General features: G+C 46.1%; 1 protein-coding gene across 1 annotated transcript in view; it reads left to right on the top strand.

The window, feature by feature from the left end:
* The window catches only part of CDC37 (cell division cycle 37, HSP90 cochaperone), a 129,913-nt gene extending 105,507 nt beyond the window's left edge, over positions 1-24,406 (top strand). The window contains exon 8 of the mRNA XM_085600755.1: positions 23,570-24,406. Within this exon, the coding sequence (XP_085456881.1) occupies positions 23,570-23,722 (153 nt within the window). The 3' untranslated portion in view covers positions 23,723-24,406. The remainder of the gene's footprint in view (positions 1-23,569) is intronic.
* Positions 24,407-24,769: the final 363 nt, after the last annotated feature.

Below are 24,769 nucleotides of genomic sequence, written 5' to 3'. Positions count from 1 at the left end.
CGCTAGGGTTGGGTACTTCTATATAGTCTATGCACCGTGTATAATCTGCAGCTCATATGCCTCGAACGGAATATGCTACTTACCAGTATGCATCTGTTCTTGGCATGTAGAGCTGCAGATCTATACACGCCCACCCGCCTCCCCGGCTACCTGTATCCGTTCCAGTCTGTCTTATTTAGATACAACACACATGGGTTTCTTTACTGTTATCACTACGCTCCATCTTTCCCTGCTGGAGAAAAACAATCTGAGGATGGAGCCGAAGCCCATGCGCAATACGAACCAAAGGAGGAGTCACCAACCTCGTAACTTCCAAAGACTTTCCAAGAGGAAAAACAAACTGCAAACATCCGGGCCCAACACCAGATGGCGAGCTATGCACAGTGTATAGATCTGCAGCTCTACATGCCAAGAACAGATGCATACTGGTAAGTAGCATTTTCCATATCTCCAGGGAACCCTGACCCAGTTATATAATAAGAGGGGCCCTGTGATCTAGTTAAAAAGATAACCTGGCACAAAGAAGCATTTACTAAGCCAGGTGTCTATTCTAGGTCAACGTGTTTCATCTGCTTCACAAGATGTGCAGATTTTATAAGAACATCTAAGACCCTTGTGCTTGTAACCCATGCTGAGCAGGAGATCTGTATCTTAACGCATTCCACGCAAGATCAAGAGATAGTTACCCAACCCTTCTTTAGAGGGTGAGTTTGTTGAAAATTGGAGATTATCCACTTCAAGAATCATAAAAAAAAAGGAGGAAGGACACAGAAACAAAAATATGTCTGTAATAGAATACGGGTAGTTTAAACAATGAAACCAGTGCCCTGCACTACACTCTCTAAAAACGATTAGGTCTCTAACCTTAGAGATACCATCGTCTGTATGCCAGGGTATGTAACCTGGTGTGACTTTAAGTACATGTAACAGCTAATATTTAAAATATCCTAGTCCTCACCTTATCCTAGTGTATTTACATAGTGCATCACAAATCCACACACAGAGGGAGAGTAAATACATGAATGTAAGCCATCAGGCTCTCGTGTTTTAGGTGGGGTACATATGTGGCAACTATGTACCCCATGTGCTATAATGTGGGTACTTGCTGGAATAAAATGTTACTCCCACTGAAACCATGGGAGCGATAACCCTATGTTACTAGCAAAGAAGAATAAATATTCCAGCAAAATGACCCAGCTGTCGGGGGTATTGCTCACTGCCCCAGTGTTTAGTGGAGACTTCCCAACCTAGCTCTGTGGATTGCATCTCCCGAATATGGTGGATATGTAGCTTAAGCTGGTCCTTAAATAGTGCAATGTGTGCTCTGATAATCCGTTACACCTGGAGTCTTAAAAAAAAAAAAAAAATGGGTCTAGCCAGTGTGGTTCACGGCCGCCATCTTATAATAGGTTTGCCTGCTAAATGTACCCATGGTTCTATCGCTAGTCCAGGGGCAGCATTAATTGCTACTTATAGATAAACCCACTGCCCGATCCTTCTCATCTTGACCCAGAGACAGACTCGCTCATAAAATGCAGAGGAGAAAGCCATAAGTATACACATAAACGAGAAGGCGCTTTCAATCAATCAATCGATCATTTGTATAGCGCACTACTCACCTGTGAGGGTCTCAAGGCGCTGGGGGGGGGGGGGGGGGGACGGTTGCAGCTACTGCTCGAACAGCTAGGTCTTAAGACGTCTCCTGAAGGTCAGCAGGTCCTGGGCCGGTCGCAGATGGGTGGGGAGGGTGTTCATGTCTCGGCGGCGAGGTAGGAAAAGGATCCGCCGCTGGTGGTCGTTCTGTGTATGCATGGGACGGTGGCGAGGGCGAGGTTGGCTGAGCGGAGCTGGCGATTCGGGGTGTAGAAGGTGAGATGTTTGAGGTATGCTGGTCCAGCGGCGTGGAGTGCTTTGTGAGCTTGAAGGTGATCTTCTTGTTGACTGGGACCCAGTGCAGGTCTTTCAAGTGGGCAGTGATGTGGGTGTGGTGGGGGATGCCGAGGATGAGGCGTGCGGAGGCGTTTTGTATGCGTTGAAGTCTTTTCTGGAGTTTGGCCATGGTTCCTGCTTAGAGGGCGTTGCCGTAGTCCAGTCTGCGGCTGACGAGGGCGTGGGTGACCGTCCTTCTGGTCTCGGTGGGGATCCACCTGTAGATCTTGCGAAGCATGTGGAGGGTGTTGAAGCAGGAGGAAGAGACGGAGTTGACTTGTTGGGTCATTAAGAGCGATGAGTCCAGGATGACCTCCAGGTTGCGTCCCTTGACCTCCTGGTAGGTCGCTCGCCCCCGCTGCAGCTCCGCCTGCACCCCGCTGCCGCTGCTCATGGACCGCTGCTGCTGCCACCACCGGTGAAATCGAGGCTCCCCTCCACCCGCAGGCTTCCACCTGCGCCTCATCCCTGGTGGCCAGTGGTGGCCCTTAGGTTCGTTTGTTTCACTGCTTCGTTTTCACTGTTTATTTCTCACTGTTTACTTTGCCGCCGTTGTTTTGTTCCCGCTCGGTCTGTGCCCCCCGCTCGCCGCTCTGCTTGTGCCACTGTATTTGCATTCTGTATCCCAATCGCCGCTCTGCTTTGTGCCCCTGTTTTAACTTTCTGTACCCTGATCACCGCCTGATCTGTGCCACCTGCCCCCCACTCGGCTTTGTGCCCCTGTGTTTTGATTTCTGTACCCTGATCGCCGCTCTGCTTTGTGCCCCTGTGTTTTGATTTCTGTATCCTGATCGCCGCTCCGCTTTTTGCCCCTGTGTTTTGATTTCTGTATCCTGATCGCCGCCTGCTCTGTGCCCCTCTGCTTTGTACACTTTTCGCTCCTCCGTACCCCGCGCCGGTCTCCTGTTCTCTGTACCCTCCCCTGCGGCCCCTCCCCTGCGGCACCGCCCCCTCCGCGCCCATTCGCCACACCCGTCCCTCGCCTCCCAGCTGCTCCTCCCTCCCCATATATGGCCGCCGCAGGCGCTCCTAAGGCAAGCCCGTCTGCGGCCGTCTGCGCCCAGACCGTGCCCAGCGCCAGAACCCCTGCCCCCCCGCACCTTCCAGGACGATCACCTCCGCTACGACGCCAAGACCCTCGTCGCTCTCAACCCAGGAAGAAATCGCACCTGCTGCAAGGCCGCCCCGATGCGCCCCCACGGCCCCTTCACCTGCCGAATCTGCAGCTTCTCCTGCCACGAAAGCGCCAAGACACCCACTACAACGGAAGCCAACCAGCTTAGATGCATCCTGATTAACACCCGCTCCGCACACAAACACGCCGTCGAACTCTGGGACCTACTCGACACCACATCCCCGGACGTGGCCTTCATCACCGAGACCTGGATGAACGAAACCTCCACACCAGACATCGCCATAGCCATCCCAGACAGGTACAAAATCACCCGCAGAGACCGCATCAACAGGGCCGGAGGAGGAATCTCCATCGTCCACAAAAACGCCATCAAGATCTCAACTAACACCAACGACACCCTCAGCACCGCCGAACACATGCATTTCCAGATCCACACGAACCCAAAGACCACCTTAAGAGGCACCCCCGTCTACAGACCCCCAGGACCCTGACCTCAATTCTGCGACTCCATCGCCGACCTCATCAGCACGCACGCGCTGACCTCCACCGACTACATCCTCCTCGGATACCTGAACTTTCACCTAGAAATCAACAACAGCAACTCCTCCACCCTGACAGACAACCTCGCCAACCTCGGTCTCAAACAGCTCATCACGACGCCGACCCACAACGCCGGCCACATGCTAGATGTCATCTTCTCCTCAAGCCCCCACGTCACCTTCAGCCACGCCTCCATACTTACCTGGACAGACCACCACTGCATCTATTTCTCCTTCCGTAAACCACCCACACACCACCGCACCCTACAGACCCCCGCCGGGGCAAAATCACCAAAGAACAACTACATACAAACCTCGCACTCAACCCCCCGACGACCCCAACAAACCCAGATGAAGGGGCTCTCGCCCTCGAACGCTGGATGAACGACTGCGCCAACACCGTCGCTCCACTGAAAAACCCCACCAACACGGACACCAGCAGAAGAGTCAGCTGGTTCACCCCGGAACTCCTCCACTCCAAACGCACATGCCGGAAACTAGAAAACATATGGCACAACAAGACGTCAGACAGCCGCACTGCCCACAGAGACGCCATCCGCAACCACTACCACCTCCTCAGGACCGCCAAAAGCATCTCCTTCACAGACCGCCTTGACGACAACGCACACAACAGCAAGGAGCTCTTCACCATCGTGAAGGAACTCTCCAACCCCAGCTCCAACGCCAACGACATCCCACCATCGCAAGCCCTGTGCGACTCCCTCGCCACCTTCTTTCACTGGAAAATCATCGACATCCATGACCGCTTCAAACCCCGGACGACCCCTGCCAACCACACCGCACCCCACCGCCCACGACACCCTAACTTCCTGGGCCAACGTAAGCATTGCGGACACAATCAAGACCATGGGAACAATCCACTTCGGATCCCCATCCGACCCTCTCCTGCACCACATCTTCAACAAAGCCAGCAAGTCCACCGCTCCACACCTGCACAGAATCATCAACCTGTCCTTCGAGACGGCCCCCTTCCCTGAGATCTGGAAGCATGCAGAGATCAACGCCCTACTGAAGAAACCCAAGGCGGACCCAAGCGACCTCAAGAACTTCAGGCCCATCTCCTTGCTTCCATTCCCAGCTAAAGTCATCGAGAAGATAGTAAACACCCAGCTCACCCGACGCCTCGAAGACAACAACATCCTAGACCTGTCCCAATCAGGATTCCGCAGCAACCACAGCACCGAGGCAGCCCTCATCGCCGCTACAGACGACATCAGGACCCTGCTGGACAAAGGCGAGACGGCTGCCCTCATCCTCCTGGACCTTTCCGCCGCCTTCGACACAGTCTGCCACCTCACACTACGCACACGCCTTTACGACGCAGGGATCCGTAACAAGGCCCTGGACTGGACCATCTCCTTCCTCTCCGGCAGAACGCAGAGTCCGCCTCCCCCCGTTCCGATCAGAGGCCTCCAAGATCATCTGTGGCGTCCCTCAAGGATCCTCCCTCAGTCCAACACTGTTCAACGTCTACATGGCACCACTAGCACGCATCGCCCGACAGCACAACCTCAACATAATCTCATACGCCGACGACACTCAGCTGATCCTCTCCCTCACAAAGGACCCCCTCCCCGCCAAATCCAACCTTCACCAGGGAATGAAGGCAGTCGCTGACTGGATGGAGGACAGCCACCTCAAACTGAACACAGACGAGACGGAAATCCTCATCCTCGGACCCAACCCCTCCGCTTGGGATGACTCCTGGTGGCCCACTTCACTGGGGTCCCCCCCCCAGCCCCCACCGACCACGCACGCAACCTGGGAGTTATCCTCTACTCGAAACTCTCCATGACCAAACAAGTCAAGTCAACGCAGTCCCCTCCACCTATTTCAACACCCTCCGCATGCTCCGCAAGATCGACAGATGGATTCCAACAAACACGAGGAAAACAGTCACCCAGGCCCTAGTCAGCAGCAGACTCGACTACGGAAACGCCCTCTACGCCGGAGCCCCGTCCAAGCTCATCAGCAGACTACAGAGAATCCAGAATGCCTCCGCACACCTGATCCTCAACGTCCCACGCCGCGACCACATCACCCCCTACCTGAGGAACCTGCACTGGCTCCCCGTCGACAAAATAATCTCCTTCAAACTCCTGATCCACGCACACAAGGCACTCCACAAAACCGCCCCAGCCTATCAACAGTCGGCTCTCCTTCTACGTACCCAACAGGAACCTCCGCTCCGCCGACTACGCCCTGGCCACGGTCCCTCGCATCCGGAGAATCACTTCCGGAGGCAGGTCCTTCTCCCATCACACCGCCAAGACCTGGAACACCCTCCCCCCTCGACCTTCGACAAACCGAAGACCTGCTGTCTTTCAGGCGACAACTCAAGACCTGGCTCTTCGACCAGTAACAGCTCCTCTGCCCCCCCCCCCCCCCCCCTCCCAGCGCCTTGAAACCCTCACGGGTATGTAGTGCGCTTTACAAATTTTGTGACTGATTGCGTGCGTGGTCGGTGGATGTTGGTGCGGCTCCCAGAGCGGCCGGCCACCTGGAGTCGTCCCAGGCGGAGGGAGTGGAGCCAAGGATGAAGACCTCCGTCTTGGCCGAGTTAAGTTTCAGGCGACTGTTCTTCATCCAGTCGGCCACGGCCTTCAGTCCTACATGGAGGTTGGTTTTGGCGGTGGTGGGGTCCTTGGTGAGTGAGAGGATCAGCTGGGTGTCGTCGGCGTAGGAGACGATGTTGAGGTTGTGCGCGCAGACTATGTTGGCAAGTGGAGCCATGTAGACGTTGAAAAGGGTAGGTCTGAGGGCTGATCCTTGGGGCACGCCGCAGATGATCTTGGTGGCTTCCGAGCGGAATGGGGGAGGCGGACCCTCTGAGTTCTGTCGGTGAGGAAGGAGGTGATCCAGTCCAGGGCTTCGTCGCTACTTCCTATGTCGTGGAGGCTTGTGCGTAGGGTGTGGTGACAGACGGTGTCGAAGGCGGCCGAGAGGTCCAGGAGGATGAGGGCCGCGGTTTTGCCGTTGTCCAGTAGGGTCCTGATGTCATCGGTGGCAGCGATGAGGGCAGTTTTGGTGCTATAATTGCTGCGGAATCCTGATTGGGATGGGTCCAGGATGTTGTTCTACTCGAGGAAGTGGGTCAGTTGCCTGTTGACTATCTTCGATGACTTTCGCCGGGAACGGGAGCAGGGAGATGGCCGGAATCTCTTGAGGTCCTTTGGGTCCGCTGTGGGTTTCATGAGTTGTGTGTTGATCTCTGCGTGCTTCCAGCTTTCCGGGAAGGTGGCGGTCTCGAAGGAGCTGTTGTATGATATTCCGGAGTTGGGATGCGATGATGTGGTTAACTTTGTTGAAAATGTGGTGAGGGCAGGGGTTGGATGGAGAGCCAGAGTGGATGGTGTTCATGGTCTTGATGGTGTCGTCGTCGTTGACGTGGGTCCAGGAGACCAGGATGTTGGTGAGGCTGGGGGGTGGTGAATCTGTGGTGTTGGCGGCTGTCGGAAGGGTGTGGGTGTTGAAGCTGTTGCGGATGTCTGCGATCTTGTGGTGAAAGAAGGTGGCTAGTGAGTCGCAGAGGTCTTGCGATGGCGAGATGTCGTTGGCGCTGGAGCTGGGGATGTAGAGTTCCTTCACAATGTTGAAGAGCTCTTTGTTATTGTGTGCATTGTTGTCGATGCGTTCCTGGAAGGAGGTTCTTTCGGTGGCTCGAAGGAGTTGGTGGTGCTTGCGTTCTTGAGGGCTGCGTGGTTGTCTGGTGTCTGTTCATGGTGCCACTTTTTTTCGAGTCTTCGGCAATTCCGCTTGGACTCCTGGAGGTTGGTGGTGAACCAGCTGGTCTTTCTGCCCATTTGAGGGTTTTTGATCGGGCGAGTGTTGGCGCAGTCGTTGATCCATTGCCTGAGGTTGCGGGCGACGGTGTCGGTTGATGGGTCTCAGGCGAGGGTGGTGATTAGCTGGTCTTCGGTGATCTTGTTCCAACTGCGGTGGGGAATTCGTTGCGGGTGGTGGTGCGTGGTGGGTTTCTTGAAGGTGAAGTGGACGCAGTGTTGGTCGGTCCAGTGGAGTTCGGCGGTGTGGCTGAAGGTGATGTGTTTGCTGGCGGAGAGGATGGGGTCGAGCAGAGCAATGGAGTTGCTGTCGTCTGCTTTCTCGAGGTGGAAATTCAGGTCTCCGAGGAGGATGTAGTCTGTAGAAACAAGGGCGTGCGTGCTGACAATGTCGGAGATGGCGTCGATGAACTATGGCCGTGCCCCGGGGGTCTGTAGACTAGTGTTCCTCTGAGGGTGGTGTTGGGGTCAATGTGGATCTGGAAGTGCAGATGTTCGGTGGTGCTGGAGGTGTCTGCTAAGCTGGTCGAGATTCTAAGGGTATTCCTGTAGACAATGGCGATTGAGTCTTTACTCCTGTATTCGCTGCCCTGAAGAGCGGCAATGCGGTGGCCATCTTCAAATTCTCTGCATACGTGCATATCAGCCTGAACCGATTTTGTAACTAATCTTTCCTGAAATTTGGCAATGTGTCGGCCATTTTGAAATTCTCAAAGGGGCATCTAATACTACTCTGTAATTTTTAGCAGCAGCATAGTATTCATTTAGAAGATTGTCAATACATTCCTGTCTATAATAGATGGAAATAGGCTAGTGTGGGGGATGCCAACTCAATGTGTCCTCAGGAGAAAAAGAAAACAAGCATTTACAATGCAATGGTCTCAGCAATACTATAGGTAGAGCTATTGGTATTGCTCATTATTTTTTTATTATTTTTGTATCCCTAAATAAATGGCATTGTCATTTCTATTGGCATTAGCTTTTTTTTGCATATGTGATACCTATTGCATTAGCAGAGAGAGAGTGAGGTATTGAAATAGAGAGTGAGGTATTGAAATAGAGAGTGAGGTATTGAAATAGAGAGTGAGGTATTGAAATAGAGAGTGAGGTATTGAAATAGAGAGTGAGGTATTGAAATAGAGAGTGAGGTATTGAAATAGAGAGTGAGGTAGTGCGAGAGTGAGGTAGTGCGAGAGTGAGGTAGTGCGAGAGTGAGGTAGTGCGAGAGTGAGGTAGTGCGAGAGTGAGGTAGTGCGAGAGTGAGGTAGTGCGAGAGTGAGGTAGTGCGAGAGTGAGGTAGTGCGAGAGTGAGGTAGTGCGAGAGTGAGGTAGTGCGAGAGTGAGGTAGTGCGAGAGTGAGGTAGTGCGAGAGTGAGGTAGTGCGAGAGTGAGGTAGTGCGAGAGTGAGGTAGTGCGAGAGTGAGGTAGTGCGAGAGTGAGGTAGTGCGAGAGTGAGGTAGTGCGAGAGTGAGGTAGTGGGATGTTGTGAGGTAGTGCAAGAGTGAGGGAGAGGGATGTTGTGAGGTAGTGGAAAGAGTGAGGGAGAGGGATGTTGTGAGGTAGTGGAAAGAGTGAGGGAGAGGGATGTTGTGAGGTAGTGGAAAGAGTGAGGGAGAGGGATGTTGTGAGGTAGTGATATATAAGCATAGAGTGATGTGATGTAGTGAGATAGAGAGATAGAAAGAGTGAGGTAGTGAAAGAGAGAGTGAAAGTGAGTTAGTGAGATAGAAAGAGTGAGGTAGTGAAAGAGAGTGAGAGTGAAAGTGAGTTAGTGAGATAGAAAGAGTGAGGTAGTGAAAGAGAGTGAGAGTGAAAGTGAGTTAGTGAGATAGAAAGAGTGAGGTAGTGAGATAGAAAGGGATTGAGGTAGTGAGTGAGAGACAGTGAAGTTGTGAGGTTGTGAGCTAGAGAGTGAGGTAGTGATGTTTTGAGAGAGAGAAGTTGTGAGGTAGTGAGAGAGTGGAGTAGTGAGGTAGAGAGAGTTATATAGTGAGAAAAAGTGAGGTAGTGAAACAGTGATGGAGAGGGATGTTGTGAGATGTAAGCAGAGTGGTGTTGTGATGTAGTGAGATCGAGGTAGTGAAAGAGACAGTGAAAGTGAGTTAGTGAGATGTTGCAGAGTTCTGATTCCGTGATGAGGAGCACACATGCTGCTGAACTTGGCTCCGGTGGGAGTATAACTTTTGCTTGTTTTCGTATGCAGTGTTTGTGCAAGGTAAGTTTGCACATTCACGCTGGAGCAGTTTAAGGCAGCAGGCTGAAATGTTCTGGATACTTCCATTCCTTGAGTTTTTTACAGAGATTAAGCCAGCTGAACAAATAGAATGACTATTGAAGATTCACACACACTGAGTGAGAAGCTCTCCCCTTTCTAGACGTCCTCATTATCATCCATGAGAACGGGCACCTTATAACTGACACCTCCCTCAAATCAATGCACGGGAATAGCCTCCTGAGCTTCCTGAACTTTTACCCCCGCCCATTATGCATCAACCTGCCTTATGTGTAAATTTAAAGACTTCACAGAAACTGTACTAAGACAAGAGGTTTCGAACAACAAGCTGATCTCAGTTGAACTAACAGACATGGGTTTCTATGTGAAGAGTCTTTATATGATCCACTTACGACTCATATTATGACATACTTGTAGGTAATGATTCACAGTGTACACACAGTGCTATGGGGATATATCAGAGACACATAGGCATTCCATTTGCACATGAGGTCACATTCTCTGCTTATTTTAATTTTATTTTGTATTATTTTTTCCTGGGGTCACATTGAGTTAGCATCCTCCAGATTAGCCTATTTCCACCCATTACATGACAGAAATGTATTGATAATCTTTTAAATGACTACTATGCTGCTTCCAAAAATTAAAGATAATGCACTGAGCAGTATTAGATGCCCCTCTGAGAATTTCAAGCTAATCAACACATTCCCACATTTCAGGGCAGATTAGTCGCAATAGTGGTAAAGACAAATGCCCTGAAATAAACATGTAATATAAAAAATAGATAACGAGGAATGTGCACTTTGGCCCTATAAAGCCTTTTTGGGATTCTGGTGACATTTGTAATAGCAGTCCACCCTGGGCCTAGTTTATGGTGTTACCAGAGCCCCTCAGTGCAATACTGGACCATATTACACAGCTGCTCTTTATGCATTCTATATATGTGGGTGTGCTTCATTTGTATTTTCAGTTTTTTTGCTCTCCAACTTCTAATGCGGGGAAACCTGATATTTCTTTGAAGAGATGTTTGGCATGTCTGCTTCTGGCACAGTGGGAATTTTAAAGGTTTGCCGATGGTCAGTAATTTGATTCTTTTTTTTTTTTTAGTGATCAGAAGTATCTGTAACATTGGTCCAGCCGAGCATAGTTTCACAACACTCCTTCTGTCTTATTAAACAAAAACAAAAAACTTTGCTGTGGCTGGACGTATTGCTTACTAAATTAACTACTTTCTAAACAGTCTACTTAACTCGCTGTTAAGATTGATTTGAATGAATTTGTGAAATGCACTATCTTGTTAAAAGGAATGGAATATGGAGATGGTGATTCAGAGTGTCGACCTAAGGTAGAAACCAGGTAGGAGTTCTCAGTAAATGGTGACTGAGACGAAACATGGATGGAAAGGCCATTTTTATCACCTAGAGGGTTGCTACTGATCCTCTACTGATCCTCTACTGCCTTTGTCGCCTGTGCTGAATTGGCCAGACACAAGTGGAGGAGTCAGTCTGTCTGGGTGTTGCTGCTGGGCAGTGAAATCATGCAAGGTAGAACTGTGTGCATATCTGCTTAGAGCATTTTGCCGACCCTTGGAAGGGCATCCAGTTTGGTAGGAAATGTGGTCTCATGAGTCAGAAGTGCTTTTCCATGGTTTTGCTATACTTCCACTTCCCTAGATGGCCAAAACCCCCACCTACTCCCAGTGTTGGTGAAATTATGAAATTGTGACATTAGTGAGATATGCCTTAATTTGTTAGCAAAAACAGTTTTAGCTGGAATTTTCTCCAGCTTAAAATAAGTCTTGCGGAGCTCTTCTTCATATATTACTTATATATATATATATATATATATATATATATATATATATATATATATATATATCACCACAGACTCCTCCAGTAAAGAAAAGTATGAGGCCACTCAGGGGAAACCAAGGAAAACCTTTTAATGGAGAATTCGGGCATAATGCATTTCGGCTTTACAGCCTTCGTCGGATGCCGCTACACAACAGGATGCTGCTCCACCTGTTCCTTTGTAAAGCCTGCTATACTTCTGTTGGTTGGAGTGCACCTCGCCCCAGATCATGTGACCTTGAACACACTGCAGAAGGATGTAAACTACAGTTCCCAGAAGTCATCTGATTCGGGTAAGTATTGCGTGTGGGGAAGCAAGCAGAAATCCAACCCAAATGGGTAGTGATGTTGTAACAAAAGGTGCACAGTGGCCAGTTAAAAGCGCCTGGGATGAATTACAGTCCGAAAAGCTCCCCTGGGTCCCCTGCGACGTTCAAGCCTCCGATGCAAGTGTCCACCAGGCTGTGAACCACTGTACAGTGAGAGTGGTTCCAAGTGAAGTCACGAGCTGCGCCTGACAGCAGCCACTGGTTGGGCGAGCACTGGAGGTGGGCTGGAGTCTTCCGATACCTCGGAGCAAAAAGAACGCTGTGAACAGCTGATGCCAGCAAACTCCTGCCGCTTGAAGAACGGGGCCCCATCAGCGCCTCTGGCCGACGCTAAACATCACCACAGACTCCTCCAGTAAAGAAAAGTATGAGGCCACTCAGAGGAAACCAAGGAAAACCTTTTAATGGAGAATTCGAGCATAATGCATTTCGGCTTTACAGCCTTCGTCGGATGCCGCTACACAACAGGATGCTGCTCCACCTGTTCCTTTGTAAAGCCTGCTCCACTCCTGTTTGTTGGAGTGCACCTCGCCCCAGATCATGTGACCTTGTACACACTGCAGAAGGATGTAAACTACAGTTCCCAGAAGTCATCTGATTCGGGTAAGTATTGCGTGTGGGGAAGCAAGCAGAAATTCAACCCAAATTGGTAGTGATATTGTAACAAAAGGTGCAGAGTGGCCGGTTTAAAGCGCCTGGGATGAATTACAGTCCAAAAAGCTCCCCTGCGTCCCCTGCAACGTTCAAGCCTCCGATGCAAGTGTCCACCAGGCTGTGTATATATATATATATATATATATATATATATATATATATATATATATATCCCAAATTTGCCCTGAAGCAAGGACGCCCACGCAGAAGAGTACTTTCTGAAAAAGTTTTTACTTTCAGAACCGGCATTTACACACCAACAGCAAAGTTCCTAACGCGTTTCAAAGCCGGGAGGCTCCTTCATCAGAGGATGGCACTTGTTCCAACTGACAAACTCGCAGGGGCGCCATACTGCATGCTCATATCTTGCCCACGTGGCCCTCACAGGTGAGTCATTATTCAGGCATGCTGGAACCCGTAGTTTATTATTTGCGAAAAAGTTTCCCCATGTAGGTGCAGTTCGAAAACAGTGTCTTTTCTTTAAAAATAAAATCCAAGTGGACTGGAGTGAAAACGCCAATTCTCTTTCATTCTCCTCAGCTGCGCCGCAAGGTCCGATTCTCTGAGACCTCTTGGCTCCATATTTCAGTGCATGGTGGGGCATCCTTCTCGGCCAGGCTGCCGAGTTAAATAAATCCCAAATTTGCCCTGAAGCAAGGACGCCCACGCAGAAGAGTACTTTCTGAAAAAGTTTTTACTTTCAGAACCGGCATTTACACACCAACAGCAAAGTTCCTAACGCGTTTCAAAGCCGGGAGGCTCCTTCATCAGAGGATGGCACTTGTTCCAACTGACAAACTCGCAGGGGCGCCATACTGCATGCTCATATCTTGCCCACGTGGCCCTCACAGGTGAGTCATTATTCAGGCATGCTGGAACCCGTAGTTTATTATTTGCGAAAAAGTTTCCCCATGTAGGTGCAGTTCGAAAACAGTGTCTTTTCTTTAAAAATAAAATCCAAGTGGACTGGAGTGAAAACGCCAATTCTCTTTCATTCTCCTCAGCTGCGCCGCAAGGTCCGATTCTCTGAGACCTCTTGGCTCCATATTTCAGTGCATGGTGGGGCATCCTTCTCGGCCAGGCTGCCGAGTTAAATAAATCCCAAATTTGCCCTGAAGCAAGGACGCCCACGCAGAAGAGTACTTTCTGAAAAAGTTTTTACTTTCAGAACCGGCATTTACACACCAACAGCAAAGTTCCTAACGCGTTTCAAAGCCGGGAGGCTCCTTCATCAGAGGATGGCACTTGTTCCAACTGACAAACTCGCAGGGGCGCCATACTGCATGCTCAGTTAGGAACTTTGCTGTTGGTGTGTAAATGCCGGTTCTGAAAGTAAAAGCTTTTTCAGAAAGCACTCTTCTGCGTGGGCGTCCTTGCTTCAGGGCAAATTTGGGATTTATTTAACTCGGCAGCCTGGCCGAGAAGGATGCCCCACCATGCACTGAAATATGGAGCCAAGAGGTCTCAGAGAATCGGACCTTGCGGCGCAGCTGAGGAGAATGAAAGAGAATTGGCGTTTTCACTCCAGTCCACTTGGATTTTATTTTTAAAGAAAAGACACTGTTTTCGAACTGCACCTACATGGGGAAACTTTTTCGCAAATAATAAACTACGGGTTCCAGCATGCCTGAATAATGACTCACCTGTGAGGGCCACGTGGGCAAGATATGAGCATGCAGTATGGCGCCCCTGCGAGTTTGTCAGTTGGAACAAGTGCCATCCTCTGATGAAGGAGCCTCCCGGCTTTGAAACGCGTTAGGAACTTTGCTGTTGGTGTGTAAATGCCGGTTCTGAAAGTAAAAGCTTTTTCAGAAAGCACTCTTCTGCGTGGGCGTCCTTGCTTCAGGGCAAATTTGGGATTTATTTAACTCGGCAGCCTGGCCGAGAAGGATGCCCCACCATGCACTGAAATATGGAGCCAAGAGGTCTCAGAGAATCGGACCTTGCGGCGCAGCTGAGGAGAATGAAAGAGAATTGGCGTTTTCACTCCAGTCCACTTGGATTTTATTTTTAAAGAAAAGACACTGTTTTCGAACTGCACCTACATGGGGAAACTTTTTCGCAAATAATAAACTACGGGTTCCAGCATGCCTGAATAATGACTCACCTGTGAGGGCCACGTGGGCAAGATATGAGCATGCAGTATGGCGCCCCTGCGAGTTTGTCAGTTGGAACAAGTGCCATCCTCTGATGAAGGAGCCTCCCGGCTTTGAAACGCGTTAGGAACTTTGCTGTTGGTGTGTAAATGCCGGTTCTGAAAGTAAAAGCTTTTTCAGAAAGCACTCTTCTGCGTGGGCGTCCTTGCTTCAGGGCAAATTTGGGATTTATATATATATATATATATATATATATATATATATATATATATATATATATATATTCACTTAAACCATAGGTTTCACACATGTTCTAGTTAGGTGGACATTTCACTTGTAAAAAACCAATGAAATTCCCCCGTTATAGTTAGTTCAGATAACTATAACTTGTGCGCCCGCAATCCACTGCTCATGACATCCCATATTACATCACTCATGACATGGTCAGTGGCATCACTCATGACATCACTGATGACATCATCCTTGTGATAGAGTGGCGGTCGCGCGAGTTATAGTTATCTGAACTAACTATAACGGGGGAATTTCATTGGTTTTTTACGAGTGAAATGTCCACCTAACTATAACATGTGTGAAACCTATGGTTTTTTAAGTCAATATGCAAGGTTTTTTAAATGCTAATTCCGAACTATGTGTGTGAAACCTATGGGTTTTTTTAAGTGAATTTGTACGGTTTTTTAAATGCTAAGTTATGTATGTATTATTATATATATATTTTTTTTAAAGGTTTTTCACCGTGTGCGCACCCTGCGATATTTTTATTTAAAAAAAAATGTTTTTTTCACCCTTGGGGGTCCTCTAGGGACAAAGGCTAGGGGGTCAGGAACTCTCTACCCTGCCCCCTTTTCACGTTCGCCACCTCTTTTTCACTGTCGCACCCAAAACAAACAAAATGGCGGCCGACACTTCCTGATTTCGAGCGATTCGAACGTTGACTGACATGTAACCACCAATCAGAATTACGCTTGCGCACGTTAGGGTGCGCGCACGGTGCGCGCTTAGAGATATATATGTACTTTTAACTGCAATTTTCTCAGGAACTACTGAACAGATTGACTCCATATATGCAAAAGGCACATGCCTGACCTGAGGACTACCTCTCTGCCAAATTTGAAGTAATTCTGTTCAGCTGTTCGGTCTGTACCTTCGACTAAAGGTCCTATGGGAAAATGCATGGGGAAAACGCGTTTTGGGACCCCCTTTTTTCTCGGCCCCCGCTTGACGAATCACCCCGAGACTTTCAGGGTAGGAGCTGAGCGCCCCATTAGTTTTGAAAATTTCGCGAGGATTCGTCAACCGGCGCCAAAGTTATTCAAAATAGAATTTTGAGATTTCCTATGGAAACACGGTCCTAACTAGAACTATCTACTGGCGACTGCCAGTAGATTATATATATATATATATATATATATATATATATATATATATATATATATATATATATATTACAAAGAGGACAAAATCCGGGTGTTACTCCAAAATAAATCCAGCGGCACACCAAGGACAACACAATATACCTTTATTGTGTCACACAAACAGAACTACGCGTTTCGGCGAAGCCTTTGTCAAGTTACTGACCTGTGCCCAAATTCCCCTAGAAATACAGGTCATGGTTCATGAACATAGAAGAAAGAAACTTTACGAGCGCTCTGTTCGAAATAAATAATTGTCAAATACATTCGTAAATCGTGACGTTTCGTCTATATACAATAGGAATTACCACTTTGTAATAATACTGTGCAATTTTTATACAGATTAGTACAATAAACCAAATTTAAATTATAATTATAAATGTTAGAAGGCAAGTGCCTAAGCCATTCATTATTGCACATTTTGTAAAAGACACAGAGCCGTTTCATGATCCATTTGATTATAGGGAATAATTCGAAAAGAAACTAGATGTAAGGCACCATAGAATTCATATAAAGTGCGAATTACAGACAAATAAATAATAGTTCTTATTATCGGTAATGGAAATGTACCCACAATAAATGCTGTCCGTATTGAGTCATAGCCCCTAAGAATCCTGAGGGTAATGTACCCATACAATATACATACAATCAAAAGCAATCATTATGCATTGAGCTGAGGGTAATGTACCCATACAATATACATACAATCAAAAGCAATCATTATGCATTAAGTTATTGGCAAGTTTAAGTAAGGGCCTAAACTCCAATCAATAGGACGTAAGGACACGTACATAAAATTCAGGTGCCAATCATGCTTATATCACTTCCCAAGTTATGTCGGGGGAATGTATAGGTGGGCAGAAAGGTCAGTTGCTGTTCGTGAAGTGTGAGGGACGACCCTAATAAACCCAATAACTAATGAAAAAAAAAACTAAGTGAGGAAAGTAATAATAATAATAAAAGTAAAATAAATTAAAATAAAATAGAGATTAGTACAGATGGTCTCTGCTACTATGCCAAGCCTAGCTAATAGTTGAGAGAGACTGCCAGTATTCCATTGATCAAGACACTATTCTCGTGCCATCCTAGATCTGTTCACTCTATAATGTCAAAATAAAATGATAGTGATATTAAAAAGAACACTCAGTATGGTAGTACAGAGAGGAACAGAATCGCACTATCCTAAGTCAATTAGCCTATATGTGTTGCCAACTCCTCCCCATAATTCATCCCATTGGGAATTTTGGCATTAAGTTCGATGATGTACTTTGATTCGGTAATCCTTAAGAGTTTTTCACGATCCCCTCCTCTGGGAAGGGGTAGGACTCTGTCAATGCCAAAAAATTTGATCAAATCAGCATTGCTTTGATGTTTTTCCTGATAGTGCCTCGCTACGGGATAGTTCAGATCCTTATTAGTTACAGCCCTCATATGCTGTAATATACGGGTTTTTAGCTGCAATTTGGTGCTGCCCACGTAGTTTAACCCACAAGGGCACTCCAGGACATAGATAGTATAGTCACTGGTGCAGGTAATGAATTTCTTGATAGGCTTTTTCAATACTATGTTCTTTCCCACAGTGTAGCTATCCCGATTATTGCTATGTTTGCATGCCTTGCAGGAACCACATTTTTTAAAACCCTTGGCTTTTCCCAACCAGCTTGTGCTGTTAGATACATTTTGGTAACTATGTACCAATTGGTCTCTCAACGATTTGGATTTTCTGTATGTTATCGCTGGTGTTGCGCCTATTTCAGAGCCTATTATGGGGTCCGATTCCAGCAAACCCCAATGTTTGTTCATCAGGTACCTTAGGGTATTGGATCTACGATTATATGTTGTAATTAATCTGGGTATCCCTTTGTTTTTCACTTCTTTTTTGTTAGAAGAAAAAATTGCCTCGGCTCTTGGCATGTTTTCCACTTTTTGACTGGCAGTGGCAATCACCTTAGATGCATAGCCCCTTTGTTGAAATCTCCTTTCCATGACCCGTTTCTCATTTAGGAAACCTTCTTTGGTGTTACAATTCCTACGTGCTCGTAGGAATTCCCCATACGGAATGCTGTTCAGTAAGGGTGTAGGGTGATTGCTGGTTGCATGTAGCAACGTATTCCCCGCGGTCTCCTTTCGAAAGAGGGTGGTCACTATTTGATTGTTTACTATATCAATGGAGATATCCAGGAATTCACAGTGGGAGTTGCTGATAGAGTGTGTGAAGGTGAGGTTGAGATCATTTTGTCCCAGAATATTAATGAATTCCTGTGCTAGATCCAAGGGTCCATCCCAAATCAGGAACAGGTCATCAATATACCTGATCCAGATTGGGATGTGTTGTACAAATCTTTCATTCTCCTCCACCCACACCACACATTCTTCCCACCATCCTAGGAACAGGTTGGCTAGGCTAGGTGCAAAGGAAGTTCCCATTGCCGTACCGGACTTTTGGCGAAACAATGTTTTATCAAAAACAAATATGTTTTCCTCTAGGCAATAAAGCATCATCTTTTTAAGCATCAGAGTATGTTCCCATAGTGACATGTGTCTTTCTTTCAGGAAGTGCATGCAAGCCTCCACACCTTTTTGTTGTTCTATACAGGTGTATAGGGAACAGACGTCTAGTGATATCATGTGGTAATTACTTTCCCATGTGATATCGTGGATTCGTCGCAAGAAGTCAGTGCTATCCTTGCAGAATGATCTTAATTTAAAGACAAAAGGTGCTAGAAACAGGTCTAAGAATATCGATGTGTTTTCTAGGAGTCCACCGTTGGAAGACACAATAGGTCTCCCAGGTGGTCTAGTAGGATGTTTGTGCACTTTGGGGAGCAGATAGAAACAAGGGACCCGTGGATTTTCATTCTTAAGCCATAAGAATTCATCTTTAGATAATAAACCATCCACCCTCCAGCTTTCCAAAAGTGTATGATATTTGGTGATTGAGGCCCTGTAGCTTTCCCAACTTATCTCCTCATAACATGACGTATCCTGTAGCTGTCTTAGAGCCTCCCGATTGTATTGGGAAACATCCATGACAACTACGTTCCCCCCTTTGTCAGAGGGTTTAATGATTATGTTGGTATCATTACTTAATGCTCTTAGTGCTTCCCTTTGTGACTTCGTTAGATTATCCTTATATTTTCCGGTTTTCTGTTCCTTTAGTTTATTGATTTCCCAAATCATAGTCTGATTGAAAGTCTCAATGTTGTCATGCGGGACATTTGGGTTAAATTTGGACTTGGGTCTTAGTCCTGTACAAGAAGTTGCATCGGTCCGAAATCCCAGGTCCATTAATATTTCACTTTTTTCATTCATAGACATTTCGGTCACATCTTGCTCCATATAATGTAAATTCATAATCAGATTTGCATCCTCAATATTCAAGTTGTAATTATCTTCTCCCAGCATACTGTCTATTCTTGATTTGGTTTTGGTATTCATTTTGAAAATCTTCATCAGTTTCAATTTACGAATATACAGGAATAGATCAATGCGAGTGTTCACAAAATCCATATCCATCGAGGGACAGAAAGAGAGTCCTAATTACAATAGTGATATTTCCTCCGATGTTAGGACCCTGGAGGACAGGTTGATTACTGACTTGTTATTCTGCTCCTCCATTGTGGGTATACGCAGTCTTGAGTTCATTCTGCCACCCCGTCTCTTTCTTAATCTGATTCTTTTCTTGTTCCTGTTCCTCTCCCTCTTTTTGCACCTCTTCCTCTTCCCCTTCCTCTCTTGGATTGTGGTCTTTCCTCTTGATCCTTTCTCTGTTTCAGAATCTGAAATTCGTGTAGGAAGGTTAGTGGTCGTGCTCCTAAAGGGACACTTGAAGCCTCTGTGTCGGAACTTAGTTCGGAGCTGGAACCGGTTGATATCAGTTCTTGTTGTCTCTGTCTCTGGATGGTATGCAAATTTCTCTGTGCCCAGTCAAAGCGCTTGGCATATGTTAGGATACGGCCCTCAGCATAATCCTTCTTATCCCGTAAGAATTTCCTCTATTTTTTGGCCTTGATGGTAATAATTGAGGCGGAGCTGTGACCGTTGCTGGCACCGGCGTCGCGAGGGAGGAGAGCGGGGATTCACAGCGAACGCTTGGAAACATATATATATATATTCGCCAGTAGATAGTTATAGTTAGGACCCTCTTACCATAGGAAATCCGCAACATTCTATTTTGAATAACTTTGGCGCCGGTCGACGAATCCTCGCGAAATTTTCAAAATAGGTGGGGCGTTGAGCTCCGCTCCTACCCTGAAAGTCTCTGGGGGATTCGTCAAGCGGGGGCTGAGATAAAAGGGGGGTCCCAAAACGCGTTTTTCCCATGCATTTTTCCATAGGACCTTTAGACAGAGCTACAGCCCGAACGGCTGAACAGAATTAAATGAAATTTGGCAGAGAGGTAGTCCTCAGGTCAAGGAAGTGCCTTTTGTAGGTTTGGTGTAAATCTGTTCAGTAGATTCTGAGAAAATAGCCTTTAAATCAATATATATATCTGAGCCAGCTTACGGTGCGCTTACGGTGCGCTTACCGTACGCGTACGGTGACGAGCGCGATTCTGATTGGCTCTTAGATCTTAGTAAACATTCGAATCGGTCGAAACCAGGAAGCGGCGGCCGCCATTTTCTCTCTCGGACTCTGGGGGGGGGGGGGGGATGAAAAACAAAGAGAATAAACATGGAAAGGGACAGTTTAGAAAGCTCCCAACCACCTAGGCTTGGTATCTGATTCACCAAAGAACCCCCAAGGCCAAAAATTCAAATTATTATTTTTTACGAAAAATCGCCGATTACGCTTACCGTACGCGTACGGTAAAAATTTAAAAAAAAAAAAAAAACAAATCCAAACTCTCCCCACCCTGTGTGCAAATGGTGCCCGAAGGCATATTTATAAAAAATAAACTAAATATAAATGTTTATCTTTCACAACGAAGCGCATAATATGTCCTCCACGTGCGCACGGTGCGCGAAGCACATCGAGCGTACATGGCCCAACCACGGCACTAACTGCGTAAAGTGGGCGCGCGGTGCGCGAAGCGCACCGCGTGCTCACTGTGCGCGGCGCGCACGGAACGAACTGCGTTAAGTGGGCGCGCACGCCACGAATGGCGTAAAGTAACTTAGCATTTAAAAAACCGTACAAATTCACTGAAAAAACCATAGGTTTCACACACGTTATAGTTAGCTGTACATTTCACTCGTAAAAAACCAATGAAATTCCACGTTATAGTTAGTGCAGGCAACTATAACTCACGCGACCGCAATCCTCTGCTGCTGACATATGTGTCTTTATGAAAAAAAAATATTTGTAATATATGTATAGCTAAAATTTAATGGAAGAAGACATGGGCAAATAAGTGTCTAAATACAGTATTAGCATCAGCAGAGGATTGCGGTCGCGTGAGTTATAGTTGCCTGCACTAACTATAACGTGGAATTTCATTGGTTTTTTACGAGTGAAATGTACAGCTAACTATAACTTGTGTGAAACCTATGGTTTTTTCACTGAATTTATATATATATATATATATATATATATACTGAAAAACCATAGGTTTCAGGAACGCTATAGTTAGTTGGACATTTCACTCGTACAAAACCATAAAAATTCCGGTGTTATAGTTAGTTCAGCTAACTATAACTCACGCCCCCGCAATGCACTGCTGATAACGTCACATATTACATCATTCATGACATGGTCAGTGACATCACTGATGACATCTCAAATGAAATCACTGATGACGTCATCCAGTGACTATGTGTTTCTGTAAAGTTTAATTTTGTTTTATATATATGCCAAGCTGTATTGAGGAATGAGTGGGTGTATAAGTGTATGTATGGAGGATTTAATAGGTATGTGACTGACTGAATAAGTGAGTGATTAAATGTGTCTTACTGAATTCATGGGTTCGTGACTAAACTGTGTGAAAGTCTGTATCAGTCTGTCTGTTGTTGTGTAAGCTGCTGCATGGGTTGGTGAGTAGCTGCATGAGTGTCTATATGGGTTATTGATTGCTTGCCTGAGTATTTGTATGGCCGCCTGAGTGTGTGGGTGGGTGGGAGGTGTGTGACTGTGCATAGATGTGTGAGTGGTTGATTCACTGGGTGTATGGGTTCATTAGTGCATGTGGAAACAGCTGTATGGGTGGGTGAGTGTGTGTATGGGTGTGTTGGTGAGTGAATGGATGTCTCAATGGTACATGTGCAAGTAACTACATATGTAAAAGGCAGTATATGTGAGTGATGGTGTATATAAATAACTATATGTGAGAGTCAGTAATTGTGAGAATGGCTGCATGGATGTGTGTGTATTTGTATCAGTGATTCTATAAGAGAGTAATTATGTGTTAGAATCTGTATGAATAAGTGAGGTTGTGTCTATATAACTGTATAGGTGAGTAAATAGAAGTATGATTGATTCTTTGCATGACTAACTAAGTGTGTGAGTAACTCTGGATAGGTGGCAGTGTGTGAGTGTCTGTATAGGTGCATGAGTGCATATGATAGTGTTGTATTGATGAGTGACTGTGTGGGTGAATGAGTGGATGTGTGTGTAGACCTAGGGATCAGTCAGTGCGTATTTAGTAACTGGTATTGATGTGTCTATTTTTTCGAAAATGATAGTCTGTATTTTAGAGTGGATGTATCAAAGGTTATATTCAGATGTGAGGAGGTGCATCAGATGTTCACGTGGATGATGTCATCAGTGATGTCATTTGAGATGTCATCAGTGATGTCATCAGTGATGTCACTGACCATGTCATGAATGATGTAATATGTGATGTCATCAACAGTGCATTGCTGGGGCGTGAGTTATAGTTGCCTGAACTGACTATAATACCGGAATTTCTATTGGTTTGTACGAGTGAAATGTCCGACTAACTATAACGTTCCTGAAACCTATGGTTTTTTCAGTTAAATTCTATGGTTTTTTAAATCCTAATTTCTAACTATAACGTGCCTGAAACCTATGGTTTTTCAGTGAATATATATATATATATATATATATATATATATATATATATATATATATATATATATATATATATATATATATATATAAAATTTTATTATTTTTTTTTTTACGTCGTGATGTTCACAAAGTTGTCGCAGTTTAATTAAATGGATGTACATTAAGTTCACCAACTTCGCACACCCCTCCAACATTTTCCTATAGAAGATAACTACGAAAAAAGTGTGCAGCTAACCATATATGCTCTTCACGTGATGTTGCAGTTGGTTTAGTTACCCTTCTGCTGCATTTCTCAATCCTTCCTTCCATCTACCACCTGGCATGTTGTTTCTTAGGCCTCGCGTTCCTCCGTCTGGTCACCTTTCCCTGATTTAAAGTAACTTCTGTTCTGGTCACCTTCAATCACCTTTTATACCATGCTCGCCAATAAATCCACAATACCAAACTCTGTATGTTTGTCATTCAATTTATGATCCAGTACTAACATGTCTGCTTCCCCCCCCCCCCCCCTCAAAAAAAAAGTTGATGCTCTCTTAGGGCTGTGTCATTGGTTCATTTTGTTTTGCTAGGCCCTTTAACAAGCTTATTTTTGCTTTTCATAGGAAGCAAAATACTATATGAAGCAATGCATTGATTCCGGCCTTTGGGTGCCAAACTCCAAAGCTCCAGAAGATGAGGACAAGGCTGAGGATGGAGGAGAGCCTGTTTATGAGGAAGCCAAAAAAGAAAGCTCAGAAGAGACCACAAAAGCATAGCTGACAAGAATTCTAATGCTGGTGCTTTTCTGTTGGTATCCCTCTTTGCTTTCCACACCAGAGTGTTTGATAAGGGACATTTTTCACAACTAAGCTCGCTGCCCCTCGTCTGTGTGTGTTTGTATATGTGGGACACGTACTGATTGGCTGAAGCCTCAAACAAGTTGCTGGTGAGCTGTTGGCAGCAGCATCTTGGCAGGAAAAGTTACAAGCTTATGTTTGAGAGGTGGTGTTGAGCTTCTCCACCCCTGCTACAATAGAGACTTGAAAGCTTGATAGCTAGATTTTACCCAACTGAAGCAGCCTGGGGGTGATTCTGGCAGATTTTGATTTAAAACACAAAATGTGGCTCACAAAAACATTTAGGCAATGCTCTCTGCTCCATTTGTTGAAGGAGGCTACATGGTGAGTTTGGTTTCCAGTGGACCTTTCAGATTCCTCTCATTACGCCTGTTTATGACGGTTTTTCAGTCACTGACAATTACTTTTACACTTGCTATGGGTTAGTCCAGCTTTCTTCAAATGCTGTTTTTACCTATGATTTTTAGTCCACCTGTCTCATTCTTGGAGAGTTGAGATGTCCTGGCTGTTCTTGAGCACGCTGCCTTCTGCATGCCAAATCAGTCACTGTGTCTGAATGAAAACTAGTCCTCTGACCGAAATAAAAATTGGATTACTCTCAAATTGTGGTTGCTTGTCATTGCAGAATTTCTTAAACTGTACACAGGGATTGCATTTTGACAAAATGTCTTCACTGAATGAGCTGTTTGTCTATTAAAATTGAATTCTCACAGATACTCTTTAGCAGTCAGAGCACCTACTACATGTGCAATGTTAGGTTCTTCCACCTTTTACCCCAAACGCTATTCCTAATCTAGTCATTAATTAGAGGCAGGGTGAAGAGCATGATAGAAAAGCCAAAGTCTCAATGTCCGACCAAACAGCCAGGATCTGTTTACAGGGTCTCCTGTAAAATTTGATTTTTTTTGTGACCCTGCTGTCCCCAGTCCTAACATTTGGAAGTTGTACAAGATCAAACTCTATCTG

Source organism: Triturus cristatus, chromosome 4_2 (assembly GCF_964204655.1).
Source record: "Triturus cristatus chromosome 4_2, aTriCri1.1, whole genome shotgun sequence".
NCBI lineage: Eukaryota > Metazoa > Chordata > Amphibia > Caudata > Salamandridae > Triturus > Triturus cristatus.
The sequence above is the reverse complement of the archived record's forward strand: the minus strand, read 5'-3'. Positions and strand labels throughout refer to the sequence as shown.